Consider the following 14,776-nt stretch of genomic DNA (forward strand, 5'->3'; position numbering starts at 1 on the left):
CCGTACCCAGTATTGCCCCGACCATTTAAAGTTTGCCTTCATTTTTTCTAGTTAAGAACCTCATTATTTTCAATAGAATGTGGTGTTCTACCCTCACTGATTGCCTGGGGCAAAACTTTGCTGTTATTGTAGCTGGCTCACTTGGGTAAAACACCCTTGGCGCTTGCCACTTCCCCTCAGGTGGGATGCAGCCAGCATGCACACAGAGATGAAATGTTGCTCTACACAGTGACTTCATAAGGGAACTACATCTAGGAAGGAGGCACAGGATATATATCAATAAAAACCCAAACTAAACTAAAGAGCACTCAGAGTGGCCATAGATGAAGTCCCTGCCTTGAGTAAGTGTCCAGATTCTATAATGACAAGTCAAGTGGGCAAGACAAAAACCAGAAAGAGGAAAGGTAAAGAAGAATCCAGAGCCATAGATGGCAAAGTGGAGGCATCTATGCCAAGGTGGTCAAGGATGTAAATTGCTACAAATGTTTCTAAAGGACAATTTAGAGATGGCTAATAAGATTGAAGAAATTCCTACAACTCCTAGAAATTTATTATATAAAAACTCCTATAACAATTGGAAACATTCCTAAATGTTCATCAATAAGGAGATGGTTTCGTTATGATACCACATAACCATACAATGAAACAGTGCGATCTTTAAAAGAATAAATATAGATGTGTTTGCATTATATTAAAATTGTGTTAAGTGGAATGAGAATATTGTAGGTTAGTATGAGTGATGTGATTCATACCACTGTTCTAGATATGAGGGATGATGGCGTGGGATATTCACAATGCCCTCCTCCTGGTAGAAATTAAATTGGAATTGGTGAAACAACAACAAGCATAAACAAATAAAGCTTTACTAGCAGATGGAGCAGTCCTGGGAAGCAATACAAAGCATGGCAAAGGAGATAAAGAGTGATGGAGAAGAAGAACCCTAAATAAACAAGAAGACCAAAAGGGGGGACAGGGAGGGGAAAGGGTCTGGAAGCACCATGCTTGGGGTATCCAGCAAATGCAAGGAAGACAGAAGGACAGGAGACAGTGATCACGTGGGGTGGGGGGAGGGGAGGTCTGAGAGGCATCCAGGGGCCAGGTTATACAGCATCTGCGTGCCATGAAAGCAGTTTTGGATTTTCTTTTAATTTTGATGATAAACCATCACAAGATCTTGAGCAAAGGAATGACATATTCTACTTTATCCTTTGAAGACCTCAGCATGGCTGTTATATAGAAAACATTCAGCACTGAGTCCAGACAGTATAACTAATTACATCTTTTATTAGACCACTTACACAAGGGTTGCAGTGACCCAAAATGAGAGGTTAAGGTGAAGTTTTCATATGGTTTATTTAGGAGTGTTTCTAAGCATCTTCTTAACAGACATTTTATGATGATTGAAAAGTTTATGTGTATATACATAGTTTAGGTATGGGGTTATGAATAGAGAGAACATTTTTCCTATATTATTTATGGGTATTAAGTATTACTATGTGAAAAAAATTGAACGAAAATGAGAAATGCACACTGTGTAGGTAGAAAAAACATGGTAGATTGTAAAAGTCTAACAGTCTGTCTAACCTTTTGATATTGCTCTAATCAAATAAATGTTTTATAATGCCCTAAACCATACTATGAATAGGATGCTGGCTAGTACATTTCAAAAGGGCTCAGGGAAGTGGCTCTGAACTTAGAGTTTATCAGGAAAATGATCAGCCAGTATGATTCACAGTGCCAGGAAAGATTCAGCCCAAAACTGCAGTTGGAAGACACACAGCTGTGTTGAAAGGCCCTGTGTAGCTGTGAAGCCTTGGAATTAAGATAGTGCTTGTTCTCGCTGCATAGATAACCCTGTGTCATCTCAAATGAGATGATGTATGTTCAGGTGTTGCAAATATCATTAAATAAAATCCTGCTGTTTCTCTTCATGCAGATTGTAGATACCTGGTAGAACCAAAATGGTGGTATGTTCCATGCTGGTTCTAAGTGCTTCTTCTCCTTTAAAGGACTTGGCCCATTCTTTTAGGTCTGTCCTCACACACTGGAGCATTCCAGATTAGGAGACAACTCTTAGGTTCCACATAACGGTTTGGTGCAAAATCTAGTTTTTCATTGAAGTTGACAGCTTCAGCAGCAGTAACAGAAGGTATTCACTTCGGTTCGTTGGGATCCAGGCCGTCTCTGGGGCTGGTACCTTGTGCCACTGTCTCCTTGGCCATTGCATCCTTTGGCAAAGAGACTTAATTAGAGGATTCTCTTAGACACTTTTTCTGAGTAAATGTTTCATTATATGCATAATTAACTGTTCTATTTGCAGCATCAATCAATCTCAGGGGGGACTGTCTAAAACCAACTTAGAGTTTCTTTTACTCTCTCCTGTCAGAGTCAGGCCACAAGAAGTTGAAAAGCACCATACAGAGAAGCACAGAAACAGGAATGGCAGCAGAGATGAGAAAGATGGTACGGCAGCCCAGTCGGGAGTCGACAGATGGCAGCATTAACAGCTACAGCTCCGAGGGAAAGTAAGTGATGTTAGCACATCTGTATGGCTTGGCACCAAGGCTTGTGTAGTCATAGCGAGAAGAACAAAGCTACCAAGGCTTTGGGGGCTATCACGAAGCTTCTATATTTAATCGGAAGTTCAACCATCCATTTTAACATAGCCTGACTTCTTCTGATACATATACACGGGCACATCTCTGCACCTGGTCATGCAGACCTTTCTAAGGGATGGAGAAATGGTGGACTAACATGAATAAACTGATGTCCGTCATCCAGAAAAGCTCAGAATAGTCCATTACCAGATGGTTATTATAGAAATGCCACATTTAATGGACTCTTTCATACGGAAAACTCATTCATTGCCTGGTCCAGATGCCAAAATCTGAATTAAAATGTCTAAGTGAGAAACTAAGTGCCCACGTTCCTACTTTTCTCCAAACTATGTTGGGCTCTAAGTTGTTGTAAGTATAATATTCTCATAATAACAGCTTACATTTTCTTACATCACGAATTCATTTTATACCTTAGGAAAAAGGCCCAGGATCTCTCTTCTTCATTATTTTTCTGATTAAAGAGTTTTAGTTAATCCTGAAACAAATTAATTTTGGGAAAAAAAACTAGATTTTTAGCTTACTGGATTTGCTCTTAACCATTTCATATAGATCCTGCATAAAACCTGCATTTTTCTATGCTTGAGAAATTTTCTGATGAAACTGAACTTTTGCCGAGGTGATAGATCTTACCAATAAGTAATTGTCATTCCACAGGGGGTTGCTTGGGAATCAACCATGCCATAATTATTTAGTACCATTCAAATATCTTTTTACTGATCTAAAATTAATAATTTATTTTATTTTACTTGCATTTGCCTATTTTGTTCACAAAATGAAATAAATTGTGCCAAGTTTATGTTCATGATAGGCTTTCCCATACCTGAAATGAGTGATTCTGTTTATTTGATCCAGTTATTGGTAAGAATGCTCCCAGCAAGGTATAGCTAAGATCAAAAGTCAGCAGGCATGAAGCTACTGAAGTTAAACTTGCTAATAAAATACCAGTGTTTGCTGAAGTATCATGAAGCAACCTGCAAATAAAGGCTGGAGACATTGTATTCTGATATAAAAATTAACACATCTAATCATATTTACCTCCACCATGGATAAGCCACTTAACATCTCATAGATATATTTTATAGTCTCTGGATGAGATATAATAGACACTCTAATTCCTTTGATTGTGAAGAAATAATATATATGAAAGCACATTGGAAACAATCGATCTTTATGGAAATCTGTTTATTCCAAAAATTACTTCTTGAAGCCCAACAATGTAACAAGCCTTGTTCTTGCTACCCAGGAGACATCAGTAAACAAGAGTATATAGCCTGGGGTTTCAGGCAGTCCTGGTGTGGCATGTTTTAACCCATTCATTTCCATTTGAACTTAAAAAAAAATCTCAGATAATGTGAGACTTTAATTTGCTCAAAAAGGAAAAACGTAATAAACATTTAAAAAAATTTTTATAGCTAAACCTATTGTATATGGAAGTTCCCAGGCCAGAGGTCAAATCTGAGCCACAGCTGCAACCTAAGCCGTAGCTTGTAGCAATGCCAGATCCTTTAACCTGGGGATTGAACCTGCGCCTTCACGGTGACTGGAGCTGCTGCAGCTGGGTTCTTTACCCACTGTGCCACAACAGCAGGAACGCCAAACAAAATTAAACATTTTTATTTGTAAATAAGAGTTTGTACTCTACTGTAATATTTTTTCAAGAAATTATTGGTAACTTCTTAAAATGTAGCACCAATGTTACCTAATGTTCATGAGCAATTATTTATACAGTTCAAAGTATAAACATTTGCATCTTATTCTTACGTCGGGGATACACTTCTGTAGGGATTTGTATTTGTAAAGTGTCCAGAAAACTTACTGCCTTAAAAACTATAACTTAGGAGTTCCTGTCGTGGTGCAGTGGTTAACGAATCCGACTAGGAACCATGAGGTTGCGGGTTCGATCCCTGCCCTTGCTCAGTGGGTTAAAGATCCGGCGTTGCTGTGAGTTGTGGTGTAGGTCACAGACGCGGCTCGGATCCTGCGTTGCTGTGGCTCTGGCGTAGGCTGGCAGCTACAGCTCCGATTCGACCCCTAGCCTGGGAACCTCCATATGCCGCTGGAGCAGCCCAAGAAATAGCGCAAAAAAAAAGACCAAAAACAAAAAAACAAAACAAAAAAAACCTATAACTTAGTCCTCCTGAATAAAACATCAGTTTTAAACTTATAGTTTAGACTTTTTCTCCATCAGTGCTGAGCCTCATGCTTGGCTAAGAGGCAATGCAAAGAATCAGTAAGTAAACTGATTGCCTAAGTACAGTTTGATTCATGATCATAATTCGTAGTCTAATGGAAACTAGTGAAAAAAATTATAGGAGATTTTATGTTTTGGTTTTTGTCATTTTGCTAATAGCTTAATATTTCCTGGAGTGCGACTAGGAGCGGATAGTCAATTTAGTGATTTTCTTGATGGATTGGGACCAGCCCAGCTTGTTGGCCGCCAAACCCTCGCCACCCCTGCAATGGGTAAGAATAATTATTTTCACTCAAGAAAACTGATGTTTCAAGGTTGGCAAGATCATTTAAAGTGGCATAATAGTAATACAAATGAGAAGCAACATTTTGGCTCAGGTGTTACTGGTTTCAAATGATTCATCTAATTGCGAATGCATTTTTCTAACTTGGGGTATTAAGTTAGTCATCAACCTTTGAATTATCAAAATTCTGGTATGATAGAGACTCTACAGTAGATCCAAATGTAGGAGAAGGGGAGCATTTCCTAGCATGGAAAAAACAATGGATTATTCAGTAAAGGGTGTTGGCGTAAGTGTTTATGCAAAAAATTTAATGAAATTACCTCGCTACTTAAGATCTTAAAGAAATAATATTTTGGACTCAATTGCAAAAGAGAAATGGGATGTAGAAAAACACTAGAAAATACTGAAAAGCATTTAAGTTACTGTTTCTATAGTCTTGGAGTGGGAAAGAACTTCCAAACTAAAGCCAGATAAATCAAAAACTACTGGAAAAATATACCATCAATGAAGTTTTAAGGAAGATAATAAACGGAGAAAATTATATGTAACCTATGCAAATGATACTTCCCTGAAGGATATGAGATTTCAGCTTGAAAGGACCCATAAAGTAGTCAGCAAAATGCATGAGAACAGGTCAACACAAAGACATTATCTTGCAATTTTATAGCACAGAGATTAATGGAAAATCCCACAAATTTCCTAAGAGAAAAAAGAAGTTAAATAATTTTATGCAAACTATCTAAAATCTAATTCTCATTGGACTCTTTAATAACAATACTAGCATCCAGAAGATAAGCACTGCCTTCCAAATTCTGGGTAACAATTGATTTCCAATGTAGAGTGCAGTAACCAGCCAAATCATCAAGTCACTTTGAGGCTGGAATACATACTCAGACAAGAAGGCTCTCAAAACATTTTTCTCATACTCAACATTGCTCAGAAAGATATTAGAGGATATCCTTCAACAAAATATGTGCATTTAAAGACTGTGAACTAAAAAAGAGGAATATGAGATCCAATAAATAAATGCTTCCACACAAGAGAGAAATGGTTGGGATACCCAGGATGGTAGTGAAGGAAAATCTAAGAAAACAGCTGCAGCAAGCATTAAAAGCAGCTTTCCCAAATTGTAGCATGTCAGATTCATAAGATGAAATCTATAGAACACCTAATGTGTTTGATTTTATGGGAGAGATAAACTGCCAGGAGAGAGTAAGAGTTGAAGTAATGATATCAATGTATAAAACTAAGCAAATGCTGCTTTTTTTTTTTTTTTTTTTTTGTCTTTTTGCCATTTCCAGGGCCACTCCTGTGGCATATGGAGATTCCCAGGCTAGGTAGGGGTCTAATCTGAGCTGCGGCCACTGGCCTACGCCAGAGCCACAGCAACGCAGGATCCGAGTCGCATCTGCAACTTACACCACAGCTCACAGCAACGCCGGATCCTTAACCCACTGAGCAAGGCCAGGGAGTGAACCCACAACCTCATGGTTCCTAGTCGGATTCGTTAACCACTGAGCCATGACAGGAACTCCGCAAATGGTTTTTAAAAGACACTTATTAGGTGTTGTAGGGAAAAGGAAGCATGTTCAAGAAGTGAGAAGTAATCATAGTATTGCAGTTCCCTCAGCTATAAATATTGTTACATGATTATAATATAAATATTAATAGGAGAATGGGAGGGATTATGGGAAATGTCAAATATGACTCGGTGGTAGAAAGGCAGTGAAAGTGAGTGCAATTAGGGGTCAATAATATGTAAAACTGAAAAACAGGAAAATGCTAAGTATAATATTCAGAGATGGGGTGCAAATGCCAAAAACGTAAAAAAATAAATCAGTTGAAGTATTGTAAATTTTGAAAGCAGTGACCATTGCAAGACAAGTTGAGAGAGAGACTGGGACTATTTTATACTAATAAACTGTAGAGCAGTTAGACTCTTTAAGCTATGTGTTTATGTGATAAAACCAAAACAAAAACCCAAGTGTCCCTAGGACCTGAGGTCTGAAACAGAACTATTGTAAAACTAATGAACCATCCAGAACCACAACATTGATCAATGGGCCAGGCAAATAAAAGAAATTCACAACTGAGAAAATGGAGATGATTCAACCAACTAAAAAATAACTTAGAAATAATTATAGTTAACATTTTCAGGGGTAAAGTATCATATCATTCAGAAAACATTGAGCATCTTATAAAAATGGGTAAAGGGCATGAACAGGCAATACAAAAGAAAGAATAGAAATTGAAAATATTTAGGAATATGTTCAACATCCTAGTCATCAAAGAAAGGCTAATAATAACTTTTTGAACATCAGATTGGTAAAAAGTAGGCTTATTGCTAATAACTGTTAACGGGCTGTGCGAAATGGGAAGACGTTCTTCTGGTGCGAGTGCAAACTGTCACAGCCTTTCTGAAGGATAGTTGGCAATAAGTGTGAAATTTTTGAATGTCCATTTAATTAGAACTTCTACATAAAATTGTTCATTCTAATGCTGTTTATGATAACAGCAATGCAGATAACTTATTTTTTCCATCCACAGGGATCTAGTTAAATAGGATAAATAGGTAATTACTTGCCCATTCATTGATCCATGGAGTAAGTTGAGGATGTATGGCAGATGGATGGATGGATGGATGGATGGATGGATGGATGGATAGATAGATAGATGATAGGAAGGAGATAGAAAGGAAGAAAAGAAGGAAAAAACAGATTTGTTTGAAATTTCTAGGATATTAATAATGATTTTCTCTAGAAAATGGAAATACAGATAATTATATTTTTATTAAGAAAAATTATATACTAGATGACGTAAAGGATAAGAAATCTTATTAAAGTAAAAGAATCACTTAAATACTTTAGTATTGTCACAGTTAAACACTTTAAAACTAGTATGAGACTCTCCTGAGTTGAATGAGTATCAGAGAAATGAAGAGAAACTTTTCAAAACCTGATTTGGACATAGGAAAAGAAAAGTGGGGTTGGGGGCTCTAAATATTAGTTTTTTATCAAGATCACGAAGGTTGTAATTTAAAGTCTGTTATGGACCTCTTAGTTTTTTATCTTCATATGACTGCAGAGAAGCTGAAACATTTTACTTTCTCCACTTGCAGGTGATATACAAATTGGAATGGAGGATAAAAAGGGCCAGTTAGAAGTTGAAGTTATTAGAGCACGAAGCCTCACTCAAAAACCTGGCTCCAAATCTACGCCAGGTAAGGAGAGGCATCACTGAGTTTGGAAAAGAGCATCTTACATGGGCAGAAACCTCAAAACATTTGCTGCATTTCAATTTGATATCCTCTGTTTTGCATTATCTCTTTCAAAATACAGCCTTTTCTATGTTCTTGATTATATGCAAGTGGAGCTGGGTTTTCCTTACACGATTATTCTGTCAGAAAGTATTAGGAAGTGTATTGTCCCAGAAAGGCAAGTTTAGTTAGGTTTGCTTCTTAGTTTGTGTCAGTTTCTTATGCACATTTACGAATGCAAGAAAAATTCAGTTCTAGTCATAAAAAGGATGGGGTTTTATTTCTTTTTAAATGATTTTTATTTTTTCCATTATAGCTGGTTTACAGTGTTCTGTCAATTTTCTAATGTACAGCAAAGTGACCCAGTCACACATACATATATACATTATTTTTCTCACATTATTCTCCATCATGCTCCATTGTAAGTGACTAGATACAGTTCCCAGTGCTATAGAGCAGGATCTCATTGCTTATCTATTCCAAAGGCAATAGTTTGCATCTATTAACCCCAGATTCCCAGTCCATCCCACTCCCTCCCCTTCCCCCTTGGCAACCACAAGTCTCTTCTCCAAACCCATGAGTTTCTTTTCTGTGGCAAGGTTCATTTGTGCCATATATTAGATTGCAGATATAGGGGCTATTATATGGTATTTGTCTTTTTCTTCCTGACTTACTTCACTTAGTATGAGAGTCTCTAGTTCCATCCACGTTGCTGCAAATGGCATTATTTTGTTCTTTTTTATGGCTGAGTAGTACATTTTAGATATAAAATAAGCTTTAAGATGGAAATGTGTATTGTATTGCCATCCATAAACCAAATAAGTTAGAATCTTGTGATAACTTTACATACTTTTACTTGAAATGAGGAAAATGGCATTCCCAGTAACACATAAGTTTCAAGGAATAGAATTTATGGAGCACTGAAAAGTTTTAATGATTTAAATGATCAATGGGGAACTTTCAGTAAGCACCTGTACTTCTCTACTAAAGCATTCTCTAATAAAATCAATTTCAATTAAAGGAATAACTTCTTATATGTTAATGTTACTTTTCCTCAGCTCCATATGTCAAAGTGTATCTTTTGGAGAATGGGGCCTGCATAGCCAAGAAGAAGACAAGAATTGCACGAAAGACCCTTGATCCCTTGTATCAACAGTCCCTGGTTTTTGATGAAAGTCCACAGGGTAAAGTCCTTCAGGTCAGTAATAGCCGATTTGACTTATTACACTGGACTATACACATTATCCACATCAACATTGAAGGGGTGGTCCAACAGGAAGAGAATAAAGTTCAATAATGTAGTATAGCATCCTTGAGTGGAAAAACAAACAAAAAATTTACAATACAAATAACCTATAGTGTCAAAAATATCTGATGGTTCTAATGGAAAACAAAATTTTTATTTTCACTCTGCTTTTCTTCTTTCTCTCCATCCTCTCCTTCTACTTTGCCCTATTTCCCATGTCTCACTTATTCTAGCTAAAGGATAGATACATACATACATACATACATGCATACATACATAATTGATAGATAGGTAGATGATTGATAGAAAGATAGATTAGATATATAATTGATAGAAAGGTAGATGATAGATAATAGATGGATGATGGATTAGATAGATGATAGATGATCGATAGATAGATAGATAGATAGATAGATAGATAGATAGATAGATAATCAGGGCATTCAATACTAGCAATAGTTTGTAGAGCATTACCATGTGCCTGACATAGGATACAAAGAGGAAGAAAGGAAAGGACCAGCAAACATGTGGGACTGGTTGAATGCCAGATGCGTTGTTAGGTGCTTCCATATATTACCTTTTCTAAATGTGTGGACCACCATTATCCCCCTTTTAAACATCACATCTGAGGATCACAGGGATTAATTTGTCAAGGTCACTCAATAAATTGAAAAGCCAAGCTTCACCAAATGTGTTCATTTGAGACCCTTTATGGGTCACGGAGGATTGGAAATTGTCCCTCCAAACAGTATAATGGAAATCTTATCTGCCACCGAAAGAAGTTAAGCCAGATTGTGGTAATGGTCAGTGAGTTCCCTGACTTATTAACCTTCTGATCAAGTCAAAATCATCAGGCTAGTCCTCAAAAGCCACCAGCTTACAATTACTGTGCATTCTGTGTCATCTCTAACAAGTCCATGATATAAAAGAAACTTAACGAGTATTCTCATACCCTATACATAGTCCATCATACATGCACTCCACTGTACACGGACTTGGGTTGTTGCGTCCTCCCAGCTTGCACAAATTTCTATTTGTATATCTCTGAGACTGTGCACATTGTTTATTATATAGTAGTTGCTAAAGAAGGTTTTGAAATTTTTTTTTTGCCCCACTGAAAAAAAAAAAAAAAAACATGTGGAAGTTCCCTGGCCAGGGACCAAACCTGTGTGCCACCACAGCAACCTGAGCCACAGCAGTGACAACACTGGATCCTTAACCCACTGTGCCACCAGGGAACTCCTCCATGTATATATAAATAAACTTGTGTTTTTATTTTGAACATGGTTTATGTAGACAGTCCCCCTCATTGACTAGGGAAGCATTATTTGCATTCCATCAAATCTAAAAATCATTGTGAAGTGTCTCCATGAGCACCTCAGTGCAGTTATCTTTGGATCTATTACACCTCCTTGGTCTTGGGTATAGTCACTTGCTCTCCTTCCCTGATGGGGCCACTTTTACAGAACACTTTGCTTTCAACTCTTCGAGGTGAAAGAGAGAAGAACAGGTTTCACTGCTGTTCTCTGTCTCTGCAGGTGATTGTCTGGGGGGACTACGGCAGGATGGACCATAAATGCTTTATGGGTGTGGCTCAGATCTTGTTGGAGGAACTCGATCTTTCCAGCATGGTCATCGGCTGGTACAAGCTGTTCCCACCATCATCGCTGGTGGACCCCACACTCACCCCTCTGACCCGCCGGGCTTCCCAATCATCTCTGGAAAGTTCAACGGGTCCCCCCTGCATCCGATCCTAATGAACTTACACAAGAGTCGTTCCAGTCAGACTCTACCTTTCAGGATAAAAATCTGAACCAGATATTTCATAATCAAAAGCATTATTGGAGACAGACAATCAACTTGTGTTTTTGCCTGTAGTTGTTTTTCAACAATCTGTCCCAATCGTTGTTTAAAACCTGGCTTCACATGACAGAACAAGGCAGTCTATCCAATTACAGGAAGAGTCAACGTGCTAGTGAGAATCACTGATGCTTCTAAACAAATAGAAAGAGAGGAAACTTCAAATTCACACACACACACACACATACACAAACCCCAAAAGGAACAAACTGGAAACTCTCACTCTGTGAAAAGTTGTGTTTTACATGTTTCTGCACAAACCACAAGCAGTGTTATTTCCCTGGTGTTTGAGAAATTTTGTTTATTTGTGTGTTATTTGTTGATTTCGGTTTCTTGATTTGTTTTGTTTTTCACTGTATTTGTTTTTTCCACTAGTTTTCAGCTGTGTCATGACAGGCCTCATGCTGTTTACAGAGACCCTTCCTTTCTTTTTCCAAAAGCATCAAAAAAAAAAAAAAAAAAAAGGGCTGAAGCTGTCTCTGTAGCGTTTCTCCAAAGTGTGCACAAGACAAATGAGGCCATGCAGGGTTTCACCCACTTCCATTTTTTAAATTCTTCACAGACTTGTGTGTTGAAACCCAGAAAACAAAAAATTATTTTCCAAAAAACAGGTAATCACAGAAGCCCTTTTTTGAAAGAAGAGCATATCTCTGTTTGCATTCTAGAACACTGATTTATGTCTTCCATTGTTTTGCATGGAAGACTTTTACAGAGCTCAGTCTATAGCTAGTGCTGGAAACAAAAACTAACCACATCCTTGTACCTTGGAAACACTACTTATAATGCCTTTTTCTTCCTGACATCCAAAAAAAAAAAAAAAGAGTAAATGCTCATGGGTATTAAACACATATTTTGACCTCCCAAAATGGTGACTAGAAGTGGATTTGAGCCTCAGATATTTTTGGCGATGCCCAGGCTCCTTGGCCATGTCTCAGTGTAGACACACCATCCATCCCGGAAAGAGCATGGTATGGCTGTTAATATTCCACTGGAAATTCCAGTTGAAATATTCTGCACTAAACTAATGTTTTTATCAAATTTTAGTTTACATTTCTTTGAGATTGATGCAAGCACAAAGCTTGGTTTTTTAAAGCAAAGTATCTTACTTTTGGGGGGGGGATAAAACAAAGTCACATTTCAATTTGCATTTTCTTCATCTGGGTTTTTCTGGGCCTTGAATTCCCTTGTGACCTTCTGTATATGTGCATCGAGACGTCCTCCCTCCTTTTATGAGTCACTCAACTTTTGTGATTACACAAATAGAGCAGCATGACTCAAAACTGTTCAAAGCCGCATGCACATTTCGTTAAAAAAAAAAGAAAAAAAAAGAAAAAGAAAAGAAAGAAAAAAGAAAAGAAACAAAAGGCCATTTAATAATGTATGTTAGTTCCACATAGGCCAGCTTGTATGTTGCATGTACTTGTACAGTTTGCTTGTTAATTACTCTACTGAAATAACCAAGAAATCTAAGCCATCCATTTTTGTTATAGACATTTTGCAGGTTTTAGCCGGACTCAGTCTGTGAGTCTGGGCTGAAATGTCTATCAATGGACTTTATTTTTTACCCTCTGGAAAACGTGATGGAGTATGGACCAAATTCCTCCTAATAAATATTTTGGTGTAGATTCCTCGTGTGGGGCTGTAACACATGTAGACACTGTGTACACATAGGTTTTAATCCATAGACATACTGCCTGCACCAAGTGAATTATTTATTATTTACACACGCCAGAATTACCTGCCCATTGTTCCCAGGGCACAGATTGACCACTACCCACCATGCTGAGCAGGAAGAGCTGAAGCATTGGTGAACTTCTACTAGATTCCGTTCTGTCTTAGTGGCCAACGATCAACTGATTCTAATTGGGTAGTATCTTTCTATTTTGACCACTTGTCTTAACACTCCCCTGTGCTTTTAAATGAACTTCCAACTCATGTATGTAAACATGTTTAATAAAACTTACTTTTCATGTCAGTCAGTAGCCACCTGTGTTCTGTGTTTTTCCAGACAGCCATTGTGGGTTCCACGGCGCAAGACAGGAGCCAGATCTGGGCAAGGGAGGTGGGGTTTGCCATCTGCTGCAGGTACTTGACTTGTCACCGCACTATTTGTGTCTTAATCTAAGGCCCAAAGGGTACTTTGCATCACATACAAGGTTTCACTTTGTCAGCCTGTCTAAGTGAGCACATGACTTTACTTCTGAAAAGTGGCATTATTGAAAACAATAAATCTCAGTAAGAATCAAATGGAGGATTGTTTTTCTGCTGCTGTTTCAGTCTGCTGTTGTCCAATTGCCAGATCATTTCAAGTTATGTGACACATCAAAATATTAACTACCATGTCTCTCATTGAAGCACCTGGTTCCTATTTCCATTGGTTCCTCCAGACCTCTCTGATTTGTAGAGCCTTGCCCTGGAGTAGGCCAACTCAACCAACCAGGCAAGACCATAAATCGTCTTCAACAGGATCTTAGGTGATAAATATACCTTCAGAGATAATAGTTGAGTCTCTAAAAATAATATGTTAAAGGAAAACTATTAGTTTTCTTAATTTAATTTCATGATACTTTCTTTTCTTCTCCAAAAATGTGTTCATATATTTCACACGATACTTGGTAAGCACCAGTTTCAATGGCATTGCTGTAAAATAACTGTTGTGATCTAGCCTCCACTTTCTAGGAGCCCCTTACATTTTTAGAGAACACACTGGCTTTAACTTTGTAAAACAGTAAACACAACTCAGTCAACATCAAATTTCAGATAATCAGCTGTTTAAAGTTTTATAAACAGTTGACTGAATTTTAGCCTATTGAGTCAGCCAGTTGTTTGGTCTATAAGACATGGAATTATCTGTTAAGCTGGGTCAACAGGAGACAAAAACAACTGGTCAGTTCATTTTACAACAAACTGTCAGAGCAGAGCTGTTTAAAGCATGGGCAGTAAGAATAGTCCATCACTGGGGGTGGGGCAGCAGGACACCCACAAGTCAGCCACTGAAATTGGCAACAGAGTATGGCTTGAGAATTCGCTGGCTAGACAGGCACAAAAGCAGAAATTGCTTCTCAAATCAGATAGGTTTGCACAACGTTGTGATTTCAAGGAAATGATACACTTTGCTGTACACGTGAAACTAATACAACATTGTAAGTCAACTGTACTTCAATAAAATAAACAAACAAAACCGAAAAACAATGGAGAGGACATAGCTGGAAGGGTAGCCATTCTGCTAAATTTTCAGGGTTTCTTACTGACTCTGACAATTTCTGGAAATCCCAGCTTGAGATGTGTGATCTGATTATGCTTAACCAACATCACTAAGGTC

At 37.8% G+C, this 14,776-nt stretch overlaps 1 protein-coding gene and 1 long non-coding RNA gene across 51 annotated transcripts in view; one reads left to right on the plus strand and one right to left on the minus strand.

Annotated features, from left to right (window-relative positions):
- RIMS1 (regulating synaptic membrane exocytosis 1) overlaps positions 1-13,429 on the plus strand; it is a 462,151-nt gene extending 448,722 nt beyond the window's left edge. For all 50 annotated transcript variants that reach the window (XM_084959111.1, XM_021072879.2, XM_021072912.2 and 47 more), the window contains 5 exons: positions 2,387-2,525; positions 4,969-5,081; positions 8,211-8,312; positions 9,407-9,546; positions 11,133-13,429. In XM_084959111.1, the coding sequence (XP_084815237.1) occupies positions 2,387-2,525; positions 4,969-5,081; positions 8,211-8,312; positions 9,407-9,546; positions 11,133-11,351 (713 nt within the window). In that variant the 3' untranslated portion in view covers positions 11,352-13,429. The remainder of the gene's footprint in view (positions 1-2,386; positions 2,526-4,968; positions 5,082-8,210; positions 8,313-9,406; positions 9,547-11,132) is intronic.
- Positions 1,272-14,776, minus strand: part of LOC106508874 (uncharacterized) — a 206,202-nt gene continuing 192,697 nt past the window's right edge. Inside the window, 1 exon segment of the long non-coding RNA NR_201404.1 lies at positions 1,272-2,228. This is a non-coding gene — a long non-coding RNA (uncharacterized LOC106508874).

The sequence above is a fragment of the Sus scrofa genome, chromosome 1 (assembly GCF_054392235.1).
Source record: "Sus scrofa isolate SSC_HxYL_T2T_F1_AM1 chromosome 1, Sscrofa_HxYL_maternal_Yorkshire_Landrace_v2.0, whole genome shotgun sequence".
NCBI classification, from domain to species: Eukaryota; Metazoa; Chordata; class Mammalia; order Artiodactyla; family Suidae; genus Sus; species Sus scrofa.